Source organism: Patagioenas fasciata, chromosome Z, assembly GCF_037038585.1.
Source record: "Patagioenas fasciata isolate bPatFas1 chromosome Z, bPatFas1.hap1, whole genome shotgun sequence".
Lineage (NCBI taxonomy): Eukaryota > Metazoa > Chordata > Aves > Columbiformes > Columbidae > Patagioenas > Patagioenas fasciata.
In genome coordinates this window covers 24,918,571-24,942,754 of record NC_092560.1, presented here as the reverse complement: position 1 = coordinate 24,942,754, position 24,184 = coordinate 24,918,571, and the positions used below count along the sequence as shown (strand labels likewise).

Below are 24,184 nucleotides of genomic sequence, written 5' to 3'. Positions count from 1 at the left end.
GCACAGTAACACTGTTCTCCTGGTTTTGTTATAAACAAAACCAATTTCTCTTTTAGCATTTTTAGCAACTGTGCAGCAATATCAGAAAGTGCAGCTATTATTGAAGTGAGCAGTGTTTTAATCAGGTGTGCAACGACTGATTTTAGCAAACTATAGATAACATTCAACTTGGAAGGTCTATGCTGCATGTAAGACACAGTGTCTGCCACTGAGACACTATATTAGTTTAAGGTGTACCGTAAAAAGCAGTCCTAATAGCAAGTAGTAACAATGGGTATAGGGTGGCAATAGACAACAGCACCTGGTCACACTGACAGTCTGTATGCACACTACAGCATTTCAGGTGATTTGTGGTCTACTTCACTGTAAGTTATAAATAAATACATCTTAAAATTGATACCCAGTATCAACCATGTACATTGCCTCGCAGCGCAAGCCCAGGAGGTGTGAATTCACATCTAATCACAGCTGTATCCTTGGCTTATTTCAGTTTCCTCAATAAAATTGTATAAATTTCTTACTCTCACCCCTGTCCTTCGTGCCCCAAATGTGGATACTAGTACATGCTCATCTACGTAGCAAGTAAGTTATGACTAGAAATTACTGAAATACTAAACTAACAACAGGGACTGTGTGCTTCCTATGTTATGTGATGTGAAAGACATGTCTCTCAAACTCAGTTCTTTGAAAGCTTTACTAACCATGCAGCCGCAGACCACTGCCTTTCTATCACTTGGTCATCAGATTTACGCTTTTGCTTGTTGTATGTTGTATAACATGTGAAGCCTAGCATAAAAAACTACTCAAACATGTACTTAACTTTGTGTGAAATCCCACAGTTTTTGCAGTTAAATACGTTTAGGGACACTGATAGATTCTGCCCAGGAGAGCTGTATTCAGTGATTATTGCTAAAATAGTTATTGAAGTGCTCTTAGAACAATATAACAAGTGTGTGGAAGACCAAATGCACCTCCATCACTGCTTCCCATGCATCATCACTCCTCCTTTCAGATCAAAAATCAGCAATACCTATCACCCAACTAAAGTTTACTACATTGTAACAGTGGCTACAGAAACTAAAAAAAAATAAAGTGATGAAGGGAACACTAATGGAACTGCAGGATGCAGTGGAATTTGAACAAAAGAAGTTTTGTGTTTAAATATGTATACGTGTTAGTTTAAATGTCGTATTTCTTGTAGGTAAGACAATCATGAAAAGTTCAGCACAAATTTCTGTACCAGAAGAACTCAGGCACTTCCTTATTGAAATTTCAAACTGGGGATAAATGGGGTATAAATCAAGAATGTGGAATAATTCACTAGCATCATGGATCTTGCCTACAAGAATTAGTCTTCATTGTTATTATAGCTGTAATATGAGAGGATACCCTACAGAACCCAGATGAATTTCATTTTACCAGCACATTGTTCTGTATTTTTAGTAAGTACCAGTATATAGTGGAAACATAGTATTTAATGTTAATATTCTGAGGTGGTCTTTTTTTCTGATAACAATGCAGAAGCAGAGTTTGATATCTTGGTTTGAAAAATAGTAGTAGTCATATTTGATGCAAGTCAAGTTATTATTTTTACAATTTAGCTTCTATTTTATTGAGTTTTTATTCTGCCCAAAGTTGCCTATGCAAAGTTAAAGAGATTTAAATACTGCCATATATTTGGAAATTCTGTCTAGCTCTTACTGCAAAAGCTTTTGAATTTCTACTAAGGAAACAAAAGTTCTCTTTAAAGCTAGCATAAAATTATACTGATAAGAAATACAAAATCTTTAAAGTTAATATCTAATTTTAATTCTTCAAAATGTAATTTATTTTGAAAGATTGTAAATATATGTCTCAATTACCACCTTGCTGAATTGGCTTAGTTTCCACACTAAAAATTACTTTAAGATTAAACTGGTTTTATTCTTTTTAATAAACCATACCTTTCCTTGTTCATATAAAGGTACTTTTTCTGTATTTACTTACACTGTCATAAGGTGTGTCATTTTAAAAGATGAAACAAATGGGAGAAGAAAAGACAAATTATGTCTGTGCCAAAATATTCCTAAAATCAGATCATTGTCTAAGGTAATGACTAGATACTCAGCCAAACATAGATTTCCCCAGGTAGTCGCAGTAACTGTACAAATAATAATAGGCAGACAAAAATGCTTATTGCATTATGTACAGATCTTGACCTTCCCTTTAAAGAAATACTGAACTCAACAACATCTAGTATAGCATCTGTGATTCAAATTAAAGTAGCAGCGATACAGGAAAATTTGACAAGACCTTCTTTTAGAACTACACAAAAGTTCAATACTGATATTCTTAATTTATCATGGATATGTACACATAACTGGGTATTATTTTTAAAAAATTGGACAGCAAAAGGAAAGGTCAAGATCTTTAAAGTCATCTGAAAAGGAAATTATGCTTGGTTTGCTTAATTAGGAAAAGCAAAGGTGGTGCTGAATAATAACTTTGATTAGAGTATAATTAAACTTAATTATTACTTTTTAAAATTATACTCATGAAGCAAAAATGAAATAGATGAAAGAGCAACAGTTTCTTATTCAGTTTCCTGAGAGACTGGGACCCATTTAAAAAATGCCTGGTCTATCTTTAGCGCATATTATTCCAATTAACAGCTCATGTAGGGTGTTTTAGAACTATTATTATTTTTAAATCTACTGAGCTAATATGACTACTCCTTCCAAATCCTGCAGAAAATAACAAAGGTAAATGACTGTACAATTTTTCCATAGCATCTCACAGAGACAGCACATGCCATGAATTGAAATAGACAAATCTATTTAAACAAAGGATACTGAGTAATGACTCAGATTATGAAAAGACAACCTAACCCACAAGTTAAATATGCTTTAAAAATTCTGCCCAGGGTTGGGTAAAGTAACAGGAAACCAGTTTTTAAACTTGTGTCAAGTACCATGATTTTCTCTCATCTTCAGGGTATTTTGTTTAATTCTATTGAATTTGCATACTTGAGTTCAAAGAGAGACCTAGGAGACTTTGCTATCGAACAATTTCTATGCAAATATAAAAGCTTCCTTTATATGATGCTTCCAGTTGACTAGGTCCTTTTCTTGGAAATAGCGTAGTCATAAGGCTAGAAAATTCTAGAGTCTTGTGTTTTAAATACTAAGGTATCAGAAGTTGTAGACTGAATAATGTAAGAAAATAATTCCATTATAATAATGCAGAACTTTCCTGAAAAGAACAAACAAAAGCCAGTATTTCCAAAAGTAACATATTCAAGGAAAGATTAGGTATGTGATGTCATACCCTGTGTTCAAGAACAAACTTAGCATTACAAAACATGATTGGGGCCAAATCATGTAATAAGGTTGTGCTGAGTCTGGGACAAAAGGGTGAATGCAAAAGACTTTCCTAGATTCAGAAAGATAAAAACAAGGTACCATTAGATTTTAGGATGACTCTCTGTATTTTGTGGTCTATAAGCACAATGCTATAAGCACTTGAGAGACTTGGGATCACTGATTCATGGCTCTGTGGTACAGCATCCAGACTAGTTCATTTCTACTCATACAAAAAAGCCTGTTATTCTGGGATCAGTCTCAACGTCATTTGGAGAGTAATGCATTTCAGATATTTTGACTTGTGCTTTCACTGCTGTTTGGCAAAGACCTAACAGTCAAGTTTCTGGATATATGAACGCTGTTGATATTTTACCTTGCAGAGTTTCAAAGAGCTGGTTATCTCACCTCTCAAACGTCTCACCAGGTGTATGCTTTATATTGTTTGTTCTGCAGTATCCATAAGGTAGTCCAAAGCAGCAACAGGGCAGGTCATCCTTAATACAGCCTAAGAGGCAGGGAAATCTACGTGGAAAATTTTGGCTTTCTGCCTACATCTTATTGCCTTGACACCATTCTGTTTAGCAAGCTGGACACAAGCCAAAATGTTTGATGGACGTTAATGATCAGATGCTGTGTGGCTGAACCTCTTGTGAGAACTTGGCTTGGTGCCTTCCCTCCCATGATCACTGCCCCTTCTCATCTCTCTCGCTTCACCAACTTTGGCTGCAGAGTGTGTGTTCAAAGTGTTTGCTGGGAGCAGAAGGCTCCCTGGAGCCTCCTACCCACATGCAAGAGAGAGAATCACAAAGGAAGAAAAGGGAAGGGAAGAAAAAGGAAAATAGAAAAGAAATATAATAATTATTAATATTATTAATAATAGTAGTAGTAGTTGTTGTTGTTGTTGTGGTGTTACTATATGCTTCTACTCCAAAAGTGGAAAAGATTGTGCATAATTTGGAAGTGTCCAGACAAGGGTTTACCGCTTGTGTTGTACCACAGATATTTCTCTTAAATTTGTTTGTCCTGTCATCACTTCTCTGCATCATTCTCAGTAGGATGTGTTTACTACACAAACAGGAGTTATTCTGTTCCACTTTGCCAGAGAATTGCACTATGAAAATCAAAGACAGAAGTTACTACAAGAAGACTTCCAGTCACCTGTGTCAAGATAACTTCCAAAATGGTTGTCATTTTATACACTGAAATATTGTGATACACAGAAGTTAGGACCAGATTTTTTAGGTGGTGGGTTTTGCTGTTCATCTTGTACAGCTGCCATTTGAGACTGAGTAACACATATCTGTGTGCATGAGTATCTCAGATCGTATATAGTTACGTTCCGCATGCACAAAGACTTCCTGTACAAATCTAATTAGTTGGCCAAAAGCTACTTGTTGAAGATCAGCTAGAAGAATTAGTGCTGTGCTTGGGAAAGGTTTGAGAAGACATGACTTCCAGTATACTCATGTAATCTAATGTTAGGTCCTGGTATTCGTCTGTTATATGATTTACATATATACTGTGTATCCCTATTGCATCTATGATGTAATATCTGAACATGTGGTGTTGTATTTACTTCAATATACTTAAACTTCAGGTGACTGTGTGCTACAAATAGGTGCTGACTATGTACCAGAACTGGAAAAGACATATTGCATTTTAATATTTGTAATTCTTCCTTCTGACATCACCAGACATAGCATCATTGGCTTGAAATAAAATTTGTAGTTTTAACATCAGAAAAGTCAATCATCATGTAGTCCTGGCCTTTTTCATAAACCAGAGCAGCAAAATCTCATCCAATTATTACTGCATCAATATCCCTATTTTCTTGATTCCTCCTTTGTTTTCTGGTTTCTGTACATCTTTCGGGAAGAAAGAGCCTTGTCTGAAACCTGTTATGTCCACAGCTGTGCAAGTCACCAACAACCTTCACTGTTAAAACTGTGTAGCTTGTTACTCATCTAAATTTCTTAGTTCCCTTCTACTGCAAAATGCCTCTCCTGCTATATTTACAGAGCATCTTATGGTGTTAGAAATCTCCATATGTAAGTAATTACAGATTTGGCCAAGTGATCCCTTCGATAAATCAAATTGGAACACAGGGATATAAGACAGGAAATGACCATGCAGGTCATCCAGTATAATTCTCTACTATCACAGGCATCATGTCCTATAAATACATTCAGCAATTTCTATTCTAGAATGAATTAGAAAACTTTTACCCTCTATTTCTATTGGGAGACCATTTCACGGCCATCACTATTCTATTGGTTAGAGACTTTCTTTTAAGTTACAACCAGGTTTACCCATGCAGTTTTTTGCCTATTTGTTTCATGACCAAAATTGTGCTTCAGCTTAGGTACCTTTTATCCTTCCATTTTTCTCTCTGATGTATTTATAGAACACAGTCTCCTCTTGGACTTCATTTTGGTGTGATAAACAAGCCACGCTGTTAATCACTTAGAAACTAGGCTGTCCATCTCCTTGCTCATCACAGCGGTACCTCACTCCATGTCATCCAGTCTGAATTCTTGAATGCAGGTGATTGTAATTACTAGCACTAACACATTATTTCTTTGTGTGCCAAAATCACCTAATAACTTTGTTTCCCTGACTCGCCCTTAAAATAGTCTTACTCATAACTTCCTTAACCTCTGTGTTTCTTCAGCATAGCCCATTGTCTCCAGTGCAACCATTTCCACCTCCACGTTTTTGTTACATTAACCTTTGTTTTCTTTTGTTTCATTACTGATTTCTTGGAGGGCTCATCACATGTTTTGCAGAAACCAGACAGACTGGTTCTAATACATTTCTGTGCATAAAATAAGTTATCAGAGGAAAAACTTAACAGATTTACCTGGAATTCTAAAGTGTGTGTTGCATTTTAATGTGTTTCTATTAATACTAGTGCCTCTTACTGTCCTTCAAAGTCTGTTCTACAGCCTTAACAGTAATGTTTTGCATATTCAGTTTCATTCTGTTAGTCAGAATTTCCAAACCACACTTCATTCCTGTAGTTCTTTCTGGAACACTTTCTGTTGCCTGGCATTATTTTTTCAAGTGTGGATACCAAAATGGGGCATGGGAGCTGTAGCGTTCTCTGTGCACACATAGTACTGTTTCCCTATTCCCTGCACATGTTCATATTCACCCTGCTGACCGATCCAAGGAGCAGACTAAATTTTAGGGCAGCTCATTGCCAGTTGGTTACCTGGCATGACCCTTTCAGAGTCATCGCTTTCCAAGAGTTTGACCACCCTCCTGTATGTCTTACCATCAAGCTTCATGTCTAGGTCTTATTACCTTGCATTTGGTTGATATACGTATATCAGGATGTCTTAATGGCTTTGCAAATGTGATTTATAGTTGACATGATTTATTAATACCAATCTCTGGGCTGAGATTGCCCAGCAGAAAAACGGATTAGATGACAAGCTTAACACATCATTAAGCTAATAATAATTCTTTGCTCTACCATTTGCACATAGTTAGCAACTTTCAGCATTCAGCTGAAGTAGAATTAGAGATATTGCCTTCCAGTAAATAAAATAGAGTTTAGGCTCAGTGATACCTGGATGACCTTTGATACTATACACTTTATTTTCTTTTCAAAATATATAAACAAAGCTAACCTTAAAATTTCTCTCCTTTACTTTCTGTGAGGAATGAGCTTTTTCAGACAGTAAATGCATAGTACAAAAAAAAAAAAAAAAAAAAGCAGAAAAAGAAATAATATACCAGAAATGTTCTAACGTTACATTCAGTGGAATATACAAAGCCTAAAAGGCAGGAAAATTTGCAATGAGAGTTACAGGAAAATATACCTCAAAATGTCCAGTTTCCTTACAATGTCACAAAGTGTACTGGAAACCAAAACTGTTTAGTTACCTCATCCCATCTCACACATATATGGAAACTGTTGTAACAAGCCAGAATAGCATTACTGCTTTTGGACTTCTTGTCAAAAGCAGCCTCTAGTTTTGGGTGCCCAGCCTGAAGCAGGTGATATATTTTAATATAAAAAAATCCCCACACTGTTTTGTTGTGGGGTAAACCTTAATTTGAAAAGCCAATAATGAAAAGCAGCTTTGGTAAATCAGTACATTCCAGAGAGCACATTTTTGAAATATGTATCTGGTTACTTTGTATAGGCAAATCATATATCCACTTTACTCATATACTTGAATAACAGCAGGATCCATGTATGTCTGTGTGTCATGTTGGGGGGGGAGAAAAAAATCCTGAAAAGCTAATTGCTGAAAGTATGGCACCAAGAGTTTTCTGTGCATAGAATTTAACAAAAATGCATGGCGCAAGATCATGAGAACAATGATTTTGCACACAAGTGTGTTATTTCCCCCTAGATGAATGCTATGGGAGACAAACTGCACAAAGCAATTACTGCAGCACTTGGCCTTCAGAGGTAAAAGCGGAATGGCCTTACTTTCCTGCTTCTCTGCTGAAAAGAGCTAAATTAGCAGAAAACTGAGGTTCTTTATTGAACCTCAGAAGCTCAACAGATATCTCAAAATGTGAAGTTTTCCGTAAGTAAGAGTCTGACATAGTGAAACAACTATGTGGATCTGATGGCCATGGACTCCACTCTGGAGTTTTATCAGACAACAGTATAAAAGCAACAAGAACTGCCTGAACCTACTCCATAGAACGGGTGTTTGTGTGTGAAGTTCATGCTGTATCCTGTCAAAACACAGGTACCTTTCTTGTGCACTGCCTCTTCACTGTGTCTTTGTGTGCAGAGACAGTTTCACCTATCATTATCTAGAGACTCTTTGTGCAACAGAAATTTTGGAGAACATAGCTCTTGTTTTATCACAGGTGTGTTTACAATATACAGCTTGCTTTATCCCAGTAACAATATCAGCAAGAACAGTAATGGTGATTTGGAGAGATAGCCTGAACCAGAACTGCTATTCATGCAGCCCTGTAGTTGGCTCTATTTTGTTTAGGAAAATGAGAAATTCATTCCAGCATTCCACAGGTTCAGATTTCAGGTTTCAGCCAACACTTCTTTTGGTTGAGCTTTAAGCACTAATTATAGCTCTGTGGGGAATATCTTGAAGCTGTTTAAGTTGTTGTTTTAGTGAAGAATAAAATAAAAAATACACCACATGCAAGGATGCATGTTGAAATGTTCCACTGATATATCCCAATAATTACTGTGTTAATGGATGGGTACTTGTGGTTATTCAAGAAGGTTTTTTTATGCACACGTTAAAATATTTTCACACTTCAGTATTTTAAAGATATCATCCTATGACCCAATAAAATATCTTTTTCTTTCTTTTTGTCATGGTTAATTATTATGTCTTTCCTTCTATTAATTAAGAAGCTGGTTCAGAAGTAGCTAAAAAGTTGAAATTTACTAGCAACAACTTGTCTTTTCAACAGTATAAGGTAATACTTGCTTTTTGTATGTAGTGACAGATTTTGGCATTGTGCATGTATTGTGCGTATGTCTGTTCAGCACTAGGACATATTTTCTTGACTTCTTAGTTTCCTAGAAGTAAATTCATGAATGATAGTATAAAAACACAGGACTTAATTTTTATATATTCCCTCAAACATACATCTTTCTTTATGTGCACTTGTTAGGCTCATTACTTGTTTCTTCATAGATATCATAGGTACACATTTTTAATGAATTGATGCACAAATATGAATTTTTCTGAGAACTTGGATACCTCAACAGCCTCAGAAATGTCTCCATTTGTTCATGAATTTTTGTTTTTAATCCCCAAGAAGGCTGTTTTAATAAAAATTAATCCGTTTTGTCTGTCTTCTGATAGTACTTCAGAATTTCTGGCTTGGACTCTCAGCTTATGATCATCTGTTTTGGAGAGGTGCCTACTTTCAAGTGAGAGTGTTGCACAGTCTACGTAGGAGTCTTCTAAGGGTGGTGTGCCAGACTACTTTTGATTACCAGGTTAGGGGTTAAGTGGACTGTTAGAAACTCAGCAGGAGCTGGGAGATGCTGCTTCTCAAAAGCAAAGTGCTGCCAGTCAGAAAGTTGACAGCACTGCACCTCTGCACAGGGCAGTGGCATCCAGCTCCCAGGGAGAGCAGAAATCAGTGGAGCCTAGAAGCAAGGAGATGCTGCCTCTCCCAGTTGCAACTCTCAGGATCCTTGGTGCCTGACCCTGCAATGGTTATACTGTGGTGCACTCAAAATCATGCCTGCATAGTAGTTTCTTTAGGTCTCCGGAGTGCTGACCTCTGTTCTGCACATTCAGCATTTCCTCTTTAGGAATTAGTTTTTAAGGAAGAGGTCATACCATGGCATACTTTTTCCAGCTTCCACATCAGGATCATTTTCACTTTCCAGCAGTAGTTTTTATTCTTGGGAGCATTAAGTAATTTTAGAGCAGTATTGGGGAGAATAGAGGAAATTAAATGTTTGGGCTCTAGGTGTGGATAGTGTCTCTCCTTCTCTCTGCATATTTTCATTATTTGTTTTCTGCTCATGAATGTGGGATTTCTAGCATATTTGTGATGAATTATCTCTCCCTGGCTACAACCCCTGTACCTCTAACTTCTTCATGACAGTGGTTCTGTCATCTGCCTTTCCTGCTTCTTCACATTTTCTTCGCTGTCCTTGGTAAAGCTGATCACTTCTACAGATATAGCGACTCACACCGTAGACAGGGAGGGTTGTTGGGGCATGCAGGGCAGGAAAACGTCAGGATTCACAGGCTAGATTGAGGCATCTTGACTTGTAAAGCAGTAAATGAATGTACAGTCTAAACTCTGTGTGAATAAATCTTGGTCCACTGGCTTAAACTGCACCTCGTCGATGGAAACTGTTTTTCTTAGATGGAAGTGTGCTGGAAGAAACTTGAAAGTATGTGGAGATCCTGGTTGTCCTTAGATGAGTGTCTGAAGACCTCTACCTTATTACGGTTCCTGCCACTACCACTAAGGCATTTGCCCATAAAGATGTGGTTTGTATGTACACATATACACAAGCGCACACACTTGGAGCAGGAGATGTTCTTTTAATAGTGTTAGGAAATTCTGCAGATGTCGTTACGAACATGTTCATGCTGGCTCTGGTTCTTGGCAGAGTAATCCTTCCATGCTGTTGAACTGGAAAAAAAAAAAAAAAAAAAGGCTTTTGTATCACCCTGCTTGCAACTTGCTGACCATGGAAAAGGAGGCACTAGCAGAAAAAGAATGGGAATGCCCCAGGATTCTTTTGCCATGCTTTTACAGGTGCAATTTCTGCCCTGGGGCCTTTTTGTCAATGACTTGAATCCATTTCATTCAAGGTCAGCTGTGTGTTGAGCTCACTGGCTTTACCCAGGGAATGTGCTAGAAAATTGGACTGTGACTGGGTCAATAGCAAGTCTTAGTTGTCAGTGAAAGGCTTTTTATTTTCCGTAATGGAACACTTGATTTTTTATTTTTTATTTTTTTAATTATCTGACATTTTCTGCAATTTAAGAAAGGAGACAAAACAAAAGGAGAACATTCTGTAATGGTCTGATGTAAGCACTGACAAGCACAAGTTTGTAAGAGGGAGTCAGGAGCTATCATTGCAAATGGAAAAGCAGAAACAACACTATGGCTAGAGGGAGAGGTAATATATTTTTAACATCATGGGACAAGCACTGAGCGTACTCTGCTATAGTTCACTAACTGTTTTAGTTTTGCTGAAGCTGTACCCTTATGGTTTGTAAATGCACCTTTGCTTTTGAGTAATAAACGACACATGGCTTCTTTGGCAGCTCAAGGCTTGACTTTTCATCTTGACACCCTTGGGCATCTGGTAGATGACAGATGATAGATTTAGACAAACAGTAAAAGATACAGAGTGGCTTGCATGTGTGTTTATCTTAACTTTGTAACATGGTCTGAATGTTATTTAATTGTAAGTATTTAAAGGAAACCAATTGGGAATGGCATTCATGTACAGTAGGACAGCTGATGCTGTTGCTCTAATTACTTGTTTGGTATAGTTACTAGCAAGTTTATAATTTCCTGAGCATGACTGGGTCTATTGAATTAAAGCAGGGTGTTTGGAAACAGGGAGAAAGAGAAGACCAAATGCTAGTTTAACAATAGGCAGTAAATATAAACCAGAACTTATTTACTTGAATTTACTTGACACATTATTTTAGTAATGTTGAATTTAGTCTGGGGCTTTGCTTTTCTTTTTTTTTTTTTTTTTTAAAGCTGCCATTTTCTTTGCCACATAGCTTCTAGGAACAATATGTTTAGCATGTTTTCTAGACGGAAGGTAATTATGTAGCTTTCTGTGAAATGCTCAGTTGTTAAATGTGCAGTATTGCAATCTGTCAGAGGAATGGGAATTTTTTCTTCGTATGTATTAGAAAATACTATTTTCCATTAGTGAGTGCACTTGGTACTTATTTTTTTATTGCAATAACAGACATGTCGATACTTTGTAGGTTTTCAGGAGACATTAGTTTTGAAGAAATATTTGTCACTATTTGTTTACAAAAAACTTAGCATTTTAAAACCCTGCCATTACTATTAAAATCTAAATTAGCGTTTATACTGCATTGCAGAATTTCTAGCATCCATTGAAGTGTTTTCATCAAGACTGCATTTTGCACCCAAAAATGTATTCACATCTCGGTTTCTACAGCTCATTTTTCATTATTAGTACAGCAGCATACAGTATGCATCTAAAGAACTATATATTCTCTTTGCAGAGGAGCTAATAATTCAAGGGTTGCTCCTGCAAAATTTACACAAAATACAGTCCTACCCTGCTATGAAAAGGTTTTCATTGCAAGAGTGGGGCAAATCATGTTATACTACTGTTTGCAGACAAAATCAACTGATGATGACAGGAGAAAAATGACAGGTGGTCTGTTATGGATAGGATATTTTCCTGTATGCGTATGTTTCTGAGAATTTTTTTTACAAAACCTTTTTTTAAAAAGTGGACTATAAACTTTTAGGTAAAAGATTAAAATAGTTAGATTCCATTCTTCTACTCCTTGGATCTGTCATTTGATTACTCTGAATTCTTAGTTCTTCTGTCTTGGTTGTATTGGTGGGTTAATCTGAATTTGCCATTGTGTATCAATTTGGCCAAATTGAATTACATAATACTGTGCTTTTGAGAACCACGTGTAAAGAAGAAAAATGTAGAATTCTTCCGATAGCAGACACTTGTGAAAATTCATCCAAAAATGTCTTGATGGGATATTTTGACGTGTTCTGGACATAGAATTGTGTCTGTATGATATGCTTTTTTTCTATGTATTCTACCTGCCTATACGTATCCTAACATAGTTGGGGGGTATGTGTGTGTGTGTACATAGGAGAGAAAAGTTTGTCTTTAAGGGCAATGTAGGACTGGGCAAGAACCTGTACATTTATCTGAAGCAGATGTCAGAATTAATGGACAAGCCAAAATGACCATTGAGGGGACAGAAGATGAGAGCAAACAATAGAGTGTTGCTGAGAAGCATGATCAGATTGCAAGTGATGATGGGATGAAACCAAAACGAAACCCATAAAAATCAAGCAGAAGCACATTAAAAAGTACAGAACCAGCATAACTTTAGAATAATCATTGACCCTATTCCTCACAAACATACAGAGGGCCCTAATTTCTAGCTCTGTGGGCTGCTGGGATAATAAATTGGTGAGTACGCATGAGATAATATTTCCATTTATACCCTTCTTTTCATCTGTCTCATCAGATGGATGTTTTCACAATGGAGGGGTAAGAAGTAAAGACATACAAAGGGAGATGACTAGATGGTAGAATGAAAGAGAAGTGGTTGGTAAAACAGTTTCAGCATCATGAAGTGGCAGAACACATCCCATTGGCTCTGGGATGCATTGGATCAGACCCGCCTGGCTGGGAAAAGCAGGCAGAACAAGAACTCCAAACAAAAAAGGGGTTTTGATTTGGCAAGAGTTTATAATGTGTGGAAGGAGAGCTGTAACACTTCATAAAGGTTGTCTTAAGACAACAAAAAAAGTCACTATTTTGCATCTTTTTGTTAGTGTAGTGGCTAAGATCAACTAAAGGCAGTGAAAGAAGTTGAAATAGTTACACTTCCCGGCTGGTCAGACTGATCTTGTCTGGAGAATGTGGATTTCATAATACATTTAACTTGGCACCCTGGGATTTTTTTCTCTGTTTGAAATGTTTTTTTAATGAGAAGCTGCATTTTAGAGACATAACCTTATGTAAACACTAGCCAGGAGAATTTGATATTTAACTTATTTTGCTGGAGAGAAGAGTCTCTCCGGGTAGTATACTTTTATTAAACTCACAAAATGAAATTCATCTACGTTTGAGAACACAAGCCTGGATTTTGAACTGTGAGCATTTTTTGTCTTACATTGATGTAAGTTCAGTTATGCTCAGCATAGTAAAACCCATCTGAGCATCTGGATTAAATGAATCTTTTGATTGCTAATTGTTTAAGTTTGACCCGATAGATGTCCAACAGCTGTCTTTATGTTGTTTGTGATACACAATTGCACTCTGATTAGGGGAAGACAAAAAAGTTAAAAAAAAAAAAAGTAAAAAAAAAAAATAAAAAGGAACTAAACAAACAAACTCCCACCATGGCCAAGAAATTAACTCATATACAGAATGTGGTGGTTTATGGCTTATAATATTCATTTATTTTACCAAGGCGTGGACCTACCCAAAACCCAGGTAGGTACTACATGGTGAGTTGTAAGCAAATGAGATATAAATGAGACTGTTAGAATAATTATAACTGAGAAGGCTGTCCCATACTTTAAGATAATGCCATGTAAGTAAAATTGACACAACTTAGCTTAATCAAAGACAAGTTTATTTCTTTAGTGAATGGTAAAGTACTTGTAGACAGTGAGTGCTGATAATTAATGCAGATCATACAATTACATGAATCTGAATTTCATTCACTGGCATGAAATATGTAAATATAAATCAGGAAAAGCCCAATTACTTATATACTGGCGAGTCTCAATTCCCAAATGGCATCAATACAGATCACTGACCACCTTCCCTTTTCTTATCAATGCCTATATAAGAATCCTAGCACCACCAAAAATGTTTTGATTAATTTGGACACTATGTAATTTTGGTATATTAAGAAAATATCAAGGTGAAGTTACTTATTTTTAAGTCCTCATTTGAAATTATGAATATATCTAAGTAACTTGCCCAAGTGGTCATATATTTAAAATATTGTGCTGAACTAATGTTTTAGTGCTTCATGATAATAGATTAATAAGAATCTTTAGTTGTTGTTGTTTATATATTATTTTGTGCATTTAGCACTCATAATGGACTAGATGGGTTGGAATAGATTACCTGAGATCCCCTCCCACTTCAGGTATTCTGTGAACCTGTGATTTACAATGTCTGTAAAACAACCATGCTCGAGTTCACAGTATATAATGCAATCCAAACAATACCTAGTTCCAACAGACAACAAAAGAGTATGTTGAGAGCACCCCAATAAATCAAAGGCATCATGCATTACAAAGGGTTTTAGTTTCCAGTATGCTATTTCTTTTCCTTTTCCAAACCAGTATGATGTGTTAGTGCTTCTCTGAGCATTCAGCACTTCTTTCTTGGTACGGCTGGACAACATAGATGCAGAGTAAAAAACAGACACTGTATAAAAGTTGTTTCTAAAGCTGTGTTCATACCATTTATTTTCTGAATTTTCCTGTTGTCTGATTCTGAACTCTGCTAAAGTATGTTTTCATTTCAGATTCTTCTCAGTGAGCTAGATCATGTTATTGTCTTCCTCTCATCAGATGTCTTTTATGGGGAAAAGACCTGTTTGTTAAGCAGGTGAGGGGGAACTGAATAATTATTAATCAAATCTTCTGTGCTGTTTCTAAATAGGGACGAAGAGGCTTAGGTTCAGTCTTTGTTTGGGCATCTGGAAATGGTGGAAGAAGTCGAGACCACTGCTCCTGTGATGGCTACACCAATAGTATCTACACTATCTCCATAAGCAGCACAGCTGAAAGTGGGAAGAAGCCATGGTACCTGGAAGAGTGTGCATCCACGCTAGCTACAACATACAGCAGTGGGGAATCCTACGACAGGAAAATAGTATGGATTTTAATTTTTTTTTTAAATGTAGATGGGTTTGTGTTTTGCATAGTAACTTTTGGGAGAGGGAGGGAGAGATCGCTCACTTATTCTAATTAATTGACTACTTTAGAAAACAGTCATATGTGGGTAAGTTCATTTAGCCCCAGTGTGTTACTTGGTTGGAGTCATCATAATGCTCTTTGAAACCAGCATGGGTATCTTTGCATGTTGCAGCCCAATGTTGTGCAGCTGTACCCAGCGCACAGCAGGTTTTTCCACTCACCTAGTTGCTGCCATCTCCGAGCGATGCTTTCAAAGATCCTATTTCCACTGCCACTGAAACAGATTTCTTCCATTACCAGTATCTTGTAGCCCATCAGTAGGCCTAAGAACGTATCCTCCTTCTGTTTTTAATCCAGTTGTCAATGGTTTGCGTGTTTTTCACATATGATATTAGCAGTTTCCTATGTACCTCTCTGTTTTCTCAGATTTATTTCTATCCAGCATAATTCCTCTTTTTCATTCAGAGGTGGTCAGTTACTACTCATTACTGCCTATTCGAGATAGCTGGTATGTTGTAAGCAAGGTTAAGTTCAATGCTCATATTTCCTGTATTGTTCCTCATCTCATCCCTAAACAGCCAGCATCTATTTTCTGCTATGTTCTCTTCTTGTCTGAAGACCAACAGATTCTTTTTATTCTGTTTAATAATCTATTGATACCATTAGTATTTGTAAGTTATATCTGTTTTTTTCAAATTGAGTGCATTCAGTATACTTTTCAAGATTCAATATACTACTCCTTCTAACCTTTTAAACACTTGTGCTAGGATTAATCAAATTTGTTAATGTTTTCCTCTTCCCATCTTATTTATTCTAGTGTATAATTTACAGATCTTAATTTCTTCCTGATCAGAAAATTTAGGGATTTGTTATTGTTTTGGGTTTTTTTCCCTGTGTGTTTTCTCAAGTATCCATCCAACATTACCTTCATTCTGGTCCTTAGCAGATACCTCTCTTGGTGTCACTGAGCAGTTAAAAACTCTTGCAGCTGTATTTTTTTAATGGTGTCTACCTTGTCTGTCAGGGTTCTGGGATGCTGGCCATCCCTTCTTGGATCCTCCTTTATTTTCAGATGATCTAATTTTTGTTTTAAACTTGTTCTGAGGTACTTCTTCGTTCCAGTCATTTTTCTGTTCTTAACTTGCTTCTCTCCACTGAAACCCTATATCTCTTCCTGGCTTGTTTCTTGTTCTTCCTGATAAATAATAATGAAGAAAAGAACTTACTTTGTCTCTTAGCAGTCCTCATTTCTGTGATTAAATTCCCTTTACTATCCTTTAGAAGACCTTGACTAATTTCTTCATGTTTAGGTGAGACTAATAAAATATGAGGTGAGCAAAGGCCATTATGATTTCCCATCCTAACCTCTTGCTTAGCCGAGTCTGTAGAACTTTCGAGATTTCTTCAAATCCAGCAGTTGGTGTCAACTCAAAAATAATTTTTATACATGCAATCAATTTTGCTTTCCAGTGACAGAAAATCCACTTAAATTTAGGGCAAGTGGTTTCAATTACCCATTGCCATTACAAAATTTCTCTTGTTTGCTATCTGAACTCCTCTAGTTTCAATTTCTAGGCATTTGGTTGTGCCACAGATTTTATTGCTAGTATGAAGAGCACACTAGTTGCCTAATGTCCTTCCCTCTATCCAGGTTGCCTGATCAGGTAATACTTTTGATACAACAAAGTAAGCTTCTTGCACCATTCTGTATAAGGCATGTTGTCTTATAAACCCTCTCCCATTTTCTGAGGTCTGAGCACCCACACTGGAGACACCAGTCAAGTAGTAGCAGTGTTGGTGCCCAAATGCACAGGAAAACGTGTGTCTGTGAGTGCCAGCTCAGTTTTGTTCCCCTCTCTTTGTATATTAAGCCTGGCTGAGACTTCTTAGTTTCACTGACAAGTAATGTGCTTCTCCTTGTGTGATGTCCAACCCACTTGCAGAGCTGCTGCTTCTCTTTTTCAGAGTTGGTCCAAGGATGGGTAAGAGGGTAGTTATGGTCTCTTCGTTGCACCATTTACCACTGGCTGTACTGGTCTAGTACTCAGTCCAGACCAGCCCTCATCATCACTTGCGCTTTCTCCAATGTTACTTTCAGTGGAACATTCACCAGAAGATACTGATGTTTTCTTCCAAGTCTTTGATGAAAGCTTTGGGTCCTATTAAGGCCAGGCACCAAATTGTGGAAGGTCGGATTAGAAACAAGGCTCATTTCTTACATGTGCTATAAACATATCTATAATTTCCCTGCTTCTAGGTAAATACCTGATTTCTTATATACACGTACATTTTGAGACATCGTAATTATCCTATTTTAAAACGTGTGTTATGTATCATGTACATTTTTAATCTCTTAAATAATTTTTTAATGTGTAGTATCACATTATGTGTCTTGTATAATCATGACTATACTACTTTCAACCAAAGTCGTGGCCAGAAAAAAAAAGTACTGCAGCATTTCAGCAAGCTCTCTTTTCCAGCAGCTTGTGTTATCTATCATTAAACATACTACCAATTAATTAATTTAGTAACAATTAGTTTAGATTCTGTATCAGCTGTTTTAAACTGGATAAAAACTTGACAAATAGATGAAATTATTAGAGTTATACTGCTTACTCTTTCAAAATATTGACACTATGTGGGTTTTCTTTCAGTCCTCTGGAACTTCTCCAGTGTTCAAAGTCTTGCTAAAATCAACAGTACAGTCTAACATGTTCCTTGTCCAGCTCTTGTAAAAGTCTTTCGTGCTTCCAAACTTCCTGATTTAAGCTTGCTATTTAAAATAGCTATAAATAGGAGGATGATTTATCATCTTTGTAAGCTCTGAAAACTGCATTTAGATTTTTTTTCCAAAAAGAAACAGCCAGTGAAATAATCATTTACTATACACTGCTATTAACTGTCCTATAATTTCTGGACAATTAAAACAACATTGGTTTGGGGATTCTTTAGGTTCTGATATATTTGAAGATAAAATATCCTTACACTTTATTCTGGTTTTGTAGGCCTCACCATTTGACCCTTGTTTTTTCTTACCAACTCTACGCACCTTCTATCTTCTAATTTTTATTCATTGCTACCTACTTCATATTTTATTCACATTTATTTATTTATTCATTTATTTATTTATTACATCTGGCAATACTTGTTTTGTAGTAGTTTTCTGATTAGCTGATTTAATCTATGTGCATTCCTCTGATTTTTTTTAATAGCTGTAGTTTTCCTGCTTATTGTCTTCGGTTCTTTTCAATTAGCATGGACTTTCTGCTTTTACAGAATTACTATTTCAATAAAATGCCATTGCTTATTTCTGACGTGTCACTTCCTTATGACTTACACCGGAATCAAAACCACCTGGAATTGATCTCAACGTCGTTGCTAAAGACTTACTTATGAAGCATAAGAACAGATAATTTTTTAGCTTACTGTATAGTACCCATCACTTCTAGAATTTATGCACTGTGCTAATACTTGCAGTTCTATATTTTATTGTAAGATTTTTGAGAGGCGTACTTTACAAATGAAAGATTAATTACTAGATATAGAATGAACAACTGTTATCCCATAACTAGGGAAATAAAAAAGAGAGTTTACATAAACATTATTGAAAATATTTAAAGATATGCCTCTTCAAAAATGTCCTTGATTTTGAGTCTCCTTGGAAATCTCACACAGGTTATCAGAGATAAGTAAAAATAACTTTTAATTGAAGTCCATAAATTCTGTAAGCACTGATTGTTTTGCTAATCAGATCATCCATTCTTTTGGGAGTGATCCAGTTGCATATACCAAATTTAGATTATTCCTACAGAGTACATCATGAATGGTAAAAGCATAAGCCTACCGATAAGCCATAAGAATTAAGCCAAGTCTGTTGATCCTTTGTTTACCAGAGTTTAGTTTACCCTTGCACTGTTGTGCAAAACAACTTTCATTTTGGGTTGCCATAAGATTCAGTGATACTCTCAAATGTTTGAATATCAGATCATAAATTTTGCTTCTAAGACTCTATTACCTGTACGACTTTATCAGCTGACTTCTGGAACACAGAACTTATCTGAGGGTTCTCTACTACTGGTATATGGCATTTAAAGCCAGGCAAGCCAGTTTCCCCTCCAGACACCTTCAGTGACAAAGCAGAACAGTGTACAGCAGTTGCAGTCAGTATCTTTCTGTTTGTGTTGTGTGTAAACCAGTTATCCCTAAAAGGGATAACAACTACATGCTTCAGTTGTGCTACAGCCTGTTGAGAAATGACATGAAATTGTGAAGCCAGCTTTCCAAACTCAGTATTAAGCAGTCATTTCAACACGCAGACACATGGAGGCATGGACTTTGTGTGACTCACTTGCTCATAACCCGATTTTGAGATCGATGATGGTAGTATCACTATTCTCTTCTCCAACTTGTCTACTAAAATTCAGTCCTCCTAAAGACCTGACAAACCTTGTTCGCCTTGGAAAGAAGTCTTGTTTGAAACAAGAACTGAAATAAAGACAGAACAGAAAATTTTGAGGACAAAACTTCAACTGCTATAAAATTCTGAAAGAGTCTAGAATAAATAAAATGTGTGTTTGTTTTCACTGCATCATAGCTCATATTTTTGCTTAGGCTTCTGCTTCATTTCTGTCAGTGGTTGTCTTCATATCTTTCCAAAAAAAGCTTAGAGCTCAGAGTAGGTAGGTTTAAAGGGAGGAATAACAATAGAAGAATAGAAAGATTATTATTAAATTTAGATTCTTCACATTCTCTTATGTATATAAGTTAATGTGCAATATACAGATTAGCTGTGAAGGGCCCAACTTCGTGCCATAACATGAAAAGAGTAGCAATATTTGATCAAAGCATATGGCGATTTGTTTTGTTGGAGTGAGACTCCTATATTCAAAATAGGAAAAAAAAAAAAAAAAAGAAGCTACTGCAGTAAATCAGGAAGAAGTGACCTGGAGGGAGATTTACAACGAAAATCAAATTAGCTTACTTATTGTCATGTAACTCAAAACAAATTCCAATATCATGTGAGAATCTGTAAAGTTGTCATAAAGAAATACCTATCCACGGTTAAGGGACAGTGAATGGTTACAACTTGAAAGTGTCATATTCCACAGTTCCTTCATATTTTTCCTTGCAGTTCTTCAGTTTAATATCTTTTTTTTATGTGCTAGTTGTATTATAAGGTAGATAAACAAATAGTAACCAAATGTTAGACACTCATTATGTGGACTAAAAATTCTTATAAAATATTTTGTTTCAGTATGGACTGATAGAAGCACCTACACTTTCATAATCACACAAAAGACTTTTATTTTGGTTTGGTTTTTTTGGTTTTTTTGTTGTTACTACACATTTTTATAATTGCTTGTTACAAATGTAGGATGTAACAATTTTAGAAGGATTCTAGTCTGGAGAGTTTTTTCCATCTTTTACAATAACAACTTAAGAACATAATTTCATCTACACAACTGTTTTCCAAATGGAGCTTGTTTTACTGACTTTCAACTAAAGTAAACTGAAGCAAATTCTGGCCTGAAATAATTTGAGCTAACTACGACATTTAAACACACACTTCTTGCATGAGCTCCTTGTTGCTCAGGGAAGGTATTCCAAATGTTTGACTTCATGCTGTACTAAATCTTACCGCAGTAACTGTTAGCGCAATATGGACCAAGTTTCCAACTTTGGGAAGTACTAACATGCCCAAAGCATACAAACATGTCACAGATGCAGTTGGATATATGCCTTTTACATAGACTCCTAGAGAAAAGAACTAGAATTACTTTTAGGTGCTTTCAAGAGCAGCTGCAAAGTGCCAGAATAGGTAGAAACCAACACACTGGCACAAAGGCAAATCAATAGCAGGTAAAATCCATAAAAACATACTTTTTTATAGAGGTTATTTCTCATAACAGAGTTAGTGCAGAAGTATTCACTAATAATATACAGTTGTCACGGTATTTTTTCCTATTATTCTCTTCTCTACTATCTTGAATACTACAAGACAGTGCCGGAAGATAGCTTTCCCACTCCAGACATGCAGCTGGTATCGGTTAAGCACCATGTAATATAGTTATCTGTATGTGCCTTTCATTTGTCAAACATGTTGCACTAATGCATCACATTTCCTTTGAATTCCTTTTTCAAATTATTTCTTAAAGCACGAGGAAATTTACATATGAAAGTCCATCACAGATATAATTTATAAACCTATTACATGACTTACCTACAGAAAATAACCTTGCTACTTACTGTTCCACCTGTTTCTTTGTTTTCTAAAAAATGCCAATTCATCTGCTGAGTTTCTTTCTCTTCTAAGATATAATTCTGCCTTGCTGACTGGGTTCCACTCTAAGCAAAACTTAAAACCATGAAACAACATCTCCTGTCAATTCTTAAGACACAAACAAAAACCTGCTCTTGTTTAGAAACTCTTTCAGAATGTCAAGATACACACAACATGGAACATTCATTTTTGGGTAGATCCAGATACACAACCGATGTGAACAGAAAAAGTAAATTTTTGTTAAACCCTTAGCACTTCTGGGGATAAAGGTTCATAGAAACCAGCACATCTTGAAGAACTGTAACAGAAGGTAAAAAATGGTTCAATCAGTTCAGAAAGCTCATGTCATGAACTATGAAATAGCAAGAAATGCATAGGTTTGGGAGGCAAACAGCGAGCGCGTTCCCTGCTAAGGGAAATCCCATTTTTTACCTTAGTCATTAACCTCCCAGTCAATGAAACTATGGAAGCATTGATGATGCAGCCTTAATAATGACTACAGAAATGGCATCTCCTTAATTCTTCAGAAAAAGTTGCTTCTGTAAAACTATCACAGTGTATCTAGAGTTTTTTCTTTAATAAGCGGGTGCATTTTCTGAAAGCTGTTGAGCAGGTACTACATTTTTGTCTGCCTTTCATCAGGATGTCTGTCCTAGGTTGCTATTAATAATTTCATGTTGATTAAACTAGGCTGGTACCAGAAACATTGTCACTGTCCTCAGTCCAATCTAGTTAATTCAAAAGATTTATAAGTGAATATAACTCATGACCCTAGAAATATTGCATGAACTTCTCTTGGGTACTCTGATCAGCATTTTCATAGATCAGCAGTTGTTGTAAAGGTGTTTGAAACATGCAGAGATGTTTTACTCAACAAAAAATTCAAAAATTTCTCCATCTCCCCACCCTCTTGATCAGAATGACAGCTAATATACACTGATGACAGCTTCATGGTGCTGTCAAATACCAGGTCCTTTTATTGTGATTAATGATGTTGCCCTCATGTGGTTCCGGAATTTGAGGCACCATTTTTCTTCTTGAAACTTGCTTGCCTGTTGGTGGTCCTGTACTCTTTTTTCTCAGGGTAGACATGACACTTCTCTGACAGTGCAGCCATAGAGTTGAAAAACATGCCTGAGATCTTGGAGGTAATTTACACCTAAACATCTCAGCTCCTGTCAGTAACTTTCCTTTGAAATAGCTCAAATGGGATTTCCACTTAGGAAGCTTTCCCTACACATTTTCTGCTGAAATATTTGCTGAGTGAAAGAGACAGATAAGGCTCTGTGGTTCAAATGGCTGCCACAGCATCCACTTAAAGCACGAGAGACAACGTTGCAGAATAAAGAGGTGTCATGGTTTATTGTGCTTGATATCTGTAGCTACAGGACAGTAAAAACACTCTGGAAACATGTTCTTCCAGAAGATGAGAAACACAAATATCACAATGTGATGTGCTTTTCACTATACTGAAAGAGGCTGTCTCTAAAGGAAATGCTGCTATGAGGGCACTTTGCCCTGCCTGAGCTCCTGTAGGATTTACAACCCTTTGGTCCTCTGAGGAAAGTGCCTGCTGCACCGCTTTTTTTTTTTGCAGGGGGCAAAAGAAAGAAGCATGTATTAATCCCTTTTCTGCATTCTCTTTTTCCTGTCCTCTCTTCCTCTCCTTGCCAAAGCAATGATCAGTATTTTTCCAAATGGCATACCTGAATCTTGCATGTCTCTCTTTGAGCATATGTCGTCCTGTAGTCCTTGACCATGTTACCACCACCTGCAAAAACACTACTTGCATTTGCACATATAGACAGTGTAGTGCTAGGGCTGTTCCTGATGCAGTTTTATCTCTTGATATTGTCAGGGCATTTATGGAATTTGCATGCATTAAGGTTTTTCCAACACTATTAATTTTCATTGTCTAAATTTATACACAACCAATAGGAGGGGAGGCAAGAGATAAAGAAATACTAGGAACATTTTATTTATGGGGTTCATCTTTTAGCTGATGACAGATAAAATTTGTTTAACAAGGTGTTCATTAAATAATGGGGGGGGGAAAAGGTTCGTTCTAGACTTTATTATTCTTGTATCTGTCCTTTGGTAAATTCACTAATGTAGGGATATGACATTATAAATGCTCTAATCCACCTTTTCCAACTTCTAGAAGCTTCCATTTTGTTTCACTTGCTCACTACTTCCTTTCAATAATCAGTTCCATGGTGCTGTTAGCTTCTTCTTCATTAGAAGTCTTATGTGTTAGCTTGCTTACACTTACATGTCATGAAAAAGTTCAGCAGCCTTATACAAATTGTATAATACATATACTACTGAACATTGCAAATGCAAATATGTGAAACCTATACCTCCTATGTGCAATTGCTGTATTCTGCCTAGATGGGATGTAGCTTCTTGTTTCAGATCGTATTTTACATATCTTCCAGTTTCA

The 24,184-nt window shown here is 36.4% G+C and overlaps 1 protein-coding gene across 2 annotated transcripts in view; it reads left to right on the top strand.

Moving 5' to 3' along the window:
- The window catches only part of PCSK5 (proprotein convertase subtilisin/kexin type 5), a 254,770-nt gene that overhangs the window by 104,759 nt on the left and 125,827 nt on the right, over nucleotides 1-24,184 (top strand). For both annotated transcript variants that reach the window (XM_065861037.2, XM_065861038.2), the window contains exon 8: nucleotides 15,205-15,417. In XM_065861037.2, coding sequence (XP_065717109.1) covers nucleotides 15,205-15,417 — 213 coding nt within the window. The remainder of the gene's footprint in view (nucleotides 1-15,204; nucleotides 15,418-24,184) is intronic.